The sequence below is a fragment of the Dipodomys spectabilis genome, unplaced genomic scaffold (genome assembly GCF_019054845.1).
Source record: "Dipodomys spectabilis isolate Male_0828 unplaced genomic scaffold, ASM1905484v1 ptg000106l, whole genome shotgun sequence".
Classification (NCBI taxonomy): Eukaryota; Metazoa; Chordata; class Mammalia; order Rodentia; family Heteromyidae; genus Dipodomys; species Dipodomys spectabilis.
The window spans coordinates 2,078,890-2,085,420 of record NW_024870783.1 but is presented as its reverse complement, the minus strand read 5'-3'; the positions used below and the strand labels follow the sequence as shown (position 1 = coordinate 2,085,420).

At 41.3% G+C, this 6,531-nt stretch overlaps 1 gene segment (V, D, J or C); it reads right to left on the bottom strand.

The window, feature by feature from the left end:
* Positions 1 to 2,189: 2,189 nt before the first annotated feature.
* Positions 2,190 to 5,129, bottom strand: LOC122114188. The segment is given in 3 exon segments: positions 2,190 to 2,459; positions 4,703 to 4,858; positions 5,081 to 5,129. Coding segments are annotated over 3 exon segments (393 nt in total).
* Between the last annotated feature and the right edge of the window lie 1,402 nt (positions 5,130 to 6,531).

The window sequence follows — 6,531 nt, the reverse complement described above, 5'->3', positions numbered from 1 at the left end:
CAACAGTGTGAAGTAAACACAGAGGATAAAACTACACCCAGAGAAACCAGCTCTCTGCTAGTTTTTAACACAACACTGAACAACATGAATAAGTAAAGAACATGAATTTCGCTGAAGAACAAAAAACTGATTCACAAAAGGAAAATTGTCCTTTTTCCTCCATTTGTACCATGTAACTGTGCAGGTGGAGGAATTAGTGTCTCCCCTGTTCTTGTTTGATTTCAGTGTGAAGGCCTGGAAGGTTGTTCATATTGGCCTCCTCTAACAAATCTAGTGTCAAAATATGATAATTAGCAACAACAAAAACTTTATTGATGCTATCTGGTGGACTAGTTATTATTTTGGCTTCAAATATAAAGTCTAAGAAGCAGAAAATGTTACATGCTGGAATACTGAATTACAAACTATTGGGAATCCTCAAGCAACAAACTCCTAGCAGTCTCAGTAATGCCACCTCTGATAGAGCCTCTGGAGGGTCCCTCATGCCTGTGGCTCAACGTTCAGGCTATGACCCACAAAGAAGACAACTACTCCTGTCATTCTAGCCACAGAAGGCTCACACCCTGCATACAGGAATCAGAGGCCTGGCCTCGTGGCTTGCAGCAATGCTTGTGTTGACTATATTCCCATGTTGGTCACATGAGGATTTGTCTTCTTTGTGGACACAGGGGCTGTTTCTCCCCCAATCCACATTTACATTCTGACACCATATTGCAATCTCACTTCTTTTTCTCACAGAAGATACTGCAGAGCTTTTTTTTTTTTTTTACAAAAGAAAGAAATGCATATCAATTGAAAAGGAAACCAAATTCACTCAGCACCTACCTCATCAAAATTGGGAATGTACCTATGGTCCCTAAAGGACCAAAAATTGAGTTTTAATATACTTCTGTGTAGTTACTGTTAATGTAGTGCTCAGCTTTATTCCTTAGCTCCACCCAGAACTGGGCCCCCCTCCCATCCTGGAGTTCCCTCCATACTTTGGCTCCTCCCTCTCTCTGCCCAGACCCACCTGAACTCCCATTTACCTCACTTCCTATCCTTCACACCCTCTTGCTATCTGGATGGTGATGGAGGCCATGTGTTACCATTTGGGGGATATACGGCTTCTCTAATAAACCTTACAATATTCTTTCTCCTGTGTTTGCCTGCCTCTGCCTGGTCCCATGGATGCATGTGTCTGATCCTCTTACAGTTACATTGATGGGCTGACAGCCCAGTTCGGGATCATGATCACAAGCCTTATTACTAGAACAACCATGCTGGTACTTGAAAATCAATTGTCTATCCCACAGCTCTGAACCCAGCTGGAAGATGTATTTCATCCAGGTTGACATAGCATGTGAGAAAAATTCAGACTCTTCCACAATTGTTTCTGTCCATCAAGTGATGGAGATTTTATGTCTTAGAGACACTAAAAGATATACAACGCTTCAGACCCATAAAACTGTAATAGAATCTAGACACAGATACAAGACAGATACAAGGGCTCAGTCTCAGACTTCTGTGACCTCTGAACACTATTACACAACTTCATCATACTCTACTCTCTCAAGTAGAGCCAGATCCCCAGAACACACAAGGCCAGAGACCAGTGTGCAGAGTCCAGTACTGTATCAGCCCAAGCTTGATTCAATGAGGAACCAGTGAGAGAACTCGGTGAAGGGCTTGATATTTATGCAGGGTTTGGGGACAAACAGAGAAGATGCTAGACAAAGTACAACTGGGCTTCCAGCTTCTGAACAGAAAACATAACATAGACTGTATGTATGGAACAAAACCATGTGAATGATGGAAGTTTTATAAGTTTCCTTATGAAGGGAATAAAATCATAGAAGATACTTGATGCTTATATCATTGATTGTCTATAGTACTACTTAAGAGACACATATTTTTTTCAATAGATACCTCATTGTTTACCTAAAGTCTCCTGATCTTTATCCTTTCATGATTTTCTCCTGCTCTTTTTAATTTCCAAGTCATCCAATTATCACGTGCTCTTCATATCCACCCAGTCATATTGATCACAATATCCTCCTCCTCAGCTCATTCAGACAATCTTCTCTGCTGGTTCCCAGACCAGCAACACATGAGGGCTGCTCACCCAGCCAGAGGAGAGGTTCTAGTTCAGGGATGTATCACTGTGGGAGGATTACGTGTAGCTTGAAAGCAGTAATACACCTCAGCATCCTCAGTTTCCACACTGCTACATTTCAATGTGCAATCTGTGCCTGACCCACTGCCACTGAATCTTTCTGAGATCCCAGATTCTCAGTTGGAAACCTCATAGATCAGGAGTTGTGGAGACTGGCCTGGCTTCTGCAGGAACCATTTCAAATATGTGTTTCCATTGCTGTATAGAAAGTTCTGAGTAGACCTGCAAGAGATGGAGGCCGGCTCTCCTAGGGTGACAGGCAGGGAGAGTGGAGTCAGGGTCATCACAACATCTCCACTTGATCCTGAAATTAGAATAAGATAGAAGTGCAAGGTTATACACAAATGTACAGAGACATGCTTTTTATTTTTAATTTGATGTATTACCTATTATTAATATTACATGGTTTCACTTATAAAAACATTTTGCATCTAAAATTGTGAGTTAAACAAAACTCTTTATTCAGAGCTTATGAAAAGAAACTTGTTTTACAAATGAACTAATACAGATTATGTGTGAGGGGGAGAGAGAGAAATGGGGTATTTGAGTAGAAATGCTCTTAAATGATTTAATTAAGAAGGAAAAGGCATCTATCTTCCATGCTCATTAAAGTGAAAAAATAGAGATAATTTTAAGCATAAATAGGTCTCTAGGCATAAAACATTTTTCTCAGCAAACACAGGTTTTCACTCCTTCTGCAGACCTAAATCTCACTTACCCCATCATGAACGACAAGACCTGCACATCTAACACATGGATAGGGCACAACTGGAATCTCAGATCTCACCCTGCCACCCCACTCTCATTTCTCATCCTCCTTTGCTGTTACCAGGGATGCAGAGCATTAACAGCCACAGGAGCTGAGACAAGGACTTCATTTTTGGGACTGAAATGAGGAGTTTTGACAGGTCAAGGCAAGTTCTGATCTGAGCCTTTATCTCAGACTTAGAAAGGAAGGTCCTGCTTAGGGAGCAATATGCAAATATCCAGGTTGGGGCAATAGTGTGAGAAGAGTCAAGGGGAGGTAAGGCTTGCTCTTCTGAGCAAAGTAGCAGCAGATCAGTTCTATATTTGGTGACAACCAATAAAATCCATGATGCCTTTAGCATGGAAAGAAGGACTCCACTGATAATATCTGGAATTGAGGGAAAAACAGGATGCACATCACCTCACCACCCTAAAACAGCATCAGAGGCCCAATGATATGCAGCTTTATGTCCAGGAGAGACTCTAGGAAAGGAGTAGACATTGTGCCTGGGTCCTCCATTCCTCCCTCATCTAGTCTAGAGAAAGACACAGTGTCAAGCATCAGCAGCACTGATTCTCAAAACAGTTGACCAATAAAAGCACAGAGTTGAGCTAGATGAAGAGGCATACCATAGTTAACAGGTTATCTCTTAGGGATGCTTGCATCTCTATTTGCCAGGATTTTCATATTAAGATAGAGGATATAGAATTGACAAGGATAACAAAATTTTCTCTTGCAGGTTGTAAGTACCCTAATGATCTTTTAACCTAATGGGAGAAATGATTGCACTTGAAAGTATGAATTCAATGTAACAGTTTTTTAAATTCACTAAATATCTTGTCATTCTTCCACAATATATTTGTATAGCAAATTAATCAAAGGATTTCTTAAAGTTTCTTCTGGAGAGTAATAGAATGGTGAAAGGATTAAAATAATGTGTATTTATAAATTGACATACTGAGGTGAGACCAATTTATGTAACTACTTGTAATGATATATGTGTGTGTATATATATATCTACACACATAAATTTGATTATCTTAAATTGACATAAAATCTCCAAATGTCTATAGTTTTTTAACTAGTCTCAATTTATTTGTCTCAGAGATTTCAGTCTCTACTTCACCTGAAGGAAGGAAGAGCACATGCAGGATGTTTGTACTGATGCCCCAGTGGATGAACCTGGCCAGTAGAAGGGGTGACTTGTGGGAAGTGATTATATTATGGGATTGGAGGATATACCACTGCTCACCAGAGAGTTAAAGATACGCTCATGCAGTGAGGCAGTTCTCATGATAGTCACCTGTTATCAAATGAAGACAGGCTTATTCTTGGCCAGCTCAAATTACAACTGGTTCTCTCTTTATTAACACAACATATTGAACCACATGCAAGACAAGCCTCACCAGAGTACAGACAAATGAAGATTCAACATAAGGGACTTTCTCCGTCGAAAACTGTGAGTTAATCAAACTCTTCTTATTCAGAATTTAGGTCAGCTACTTTGTTATAGAAAAGGACTGACACCGTGTGTCCCGTTTGTGTGTGTGTGCACACATGTGTGGGTGTTGGTGTGTGTGAGAGAGAGAAATATGTTTTAAATAGAAGTGCTGTTAATAGGCTAATTGAGGAGTAAAAATAATCTCTTTACCTGTGATATTCTTCTTCTTCTAAATATAACTTCCTAAACCTTACAAAGATTACTTTTTAACTTGCTGAAAGGCAGCCTAGCCTCTCACTTCAGCTTCCCTGAGAGGTTTTTGTTATGACTGGTGTCATAGGGGTAGGTAAATAATTACCCTGCTGACAGTAGTAAGTGGCAAAATCTTCAGGCTGCAGGCTGCTGATGCTGAGAGTGAACTCTGTGCCAGATCCACTTCCATTTCCCCTGGGACCCCAGATTGCCAAGTAGGTGCAAAATAGATCAGGAGATTTGGAGCTTTCTATGCTCTCTGCTGGTAAAAATGCAAAAAATTATTTACATTTACAATGACCTATCTGGCTTTGCAAGTGATGGCCACTCTCTCTCCTAGAGAAGCAGGCAGGGATGGCAACTGGGTCAACTGGACATCATAAAGGGCACTTGACAAATAAACTATATTATCTAAGTACTTCCATGAAGCCTCAAGCTGCTCTGTTAACACCATATGAGAAATGCCAGCATTGTCCTTCCTTACCTGGGAGCCAGAGCAGCAGGAGCCCCAGGAGCTGAACAGAGGCCTTCATGTTCAAGCTGTTTGCTGAGTGGAACCTTCTCCTGCATCGGGTATGAACAGCTTATCAAGGAGTTCTTAGGGCAGTGGGCTGTGCTCAGGGCACATGAAAACCAGCAGGGTTGGAAAGATTTAAAAGACATGGCTACATATGTAGCTCTGTGATCTTCCTGAATTTGTGAGCTAGCAGTCTCCAAATCTCTCAGGTAACATTCCTGTCTCCTATCAATAGCCCCAAAAGACCCCCTCAAAAATAAGTTGTCCCCTAAACCAAGAACTCACATCTACTTCAGTCTCTTCTGTTTCATAAACCTTCATGTTCTTACACTATCATCTCTTCCAGTTTCTAAACAGAATTTTTTAGTAACTAGGCTAGAACTTGTGGTCCCAGCAGGGTCAGATTTGAGGAAAGGAAACACAGTAAAGGGTGAGCAAGGCAATGAAGCCACAGGGAATGGAGAAGACATCCTTAGCATGGGAAGCAAGGAAAAACTGCCACAGACAGTGAAGGCAGAGCACAGTGAGGAAGGCTCCCACATCAGGACCAGCATGTGGGGACACTGTCCACCCTAGTGCAGGCGGTCACATCTGGGGAGCCACTAGCAGGACATTTACATGACAGTGAATCAACCTCCCATCATTGTGAGTCCAAGCAGCTGCTGCAGGCACACAAAATAACACTGCTCCTCAAAGTCAGAAGCTCACACACAGGGAATGTCACTGCCAAAGTCAGAGTTCTCTTCAGCACCTTCACTAAATGCACTTCATGTGGATCTGGATTTGAGAGATTCACCATTCTACCCTGGTGATGATGTTTCTGTGGCCTGAAATCTCTTACTTCTGAAGCCAAACCTGCTATGATGGAATTGTAAAACTCATGCTTTTCTATTTACCTGCGTTTAATGAGAAGAACTTTGAAGGTGGACCTGTCCTTTGATAAACATCTACTCCTGGAGCACACATAGCCCCTCACACCTTGTTTGAGACTAAGACATTTTAGGAATGGCTATGTTTCAGGAGAAAGGAAGAGTGGATAAGGGGATAGAGATCAACCACTTCAAAATTTGTGTAAAAAGTCTGTTTGGTCCTGAGCCTCAGATAGGAATCATAAGCATAAAGATCTCTCGTGTAGACCATACTAAAGCTACCAGCACAACTATGATTATTGCATCATTATTTACCATAGCCAAAATATTGAACTAATCCAGATGCCCCTCAGTAGATGAATGGATCAAGAAAATGTGGTATATATACATAATAGAATTCTATGCCTCCACCAGAAAGAATGACATTGCCCCAATTTAGGTGTGGAATGGGGGAGGGGAGAGGGAAATGTAGTTGTCAAGATGGGAGGGCAGAGATGGTAGGAGGAGGCAACAATGCTTGATAAGAAATGTACTCATTACATTGCTCAT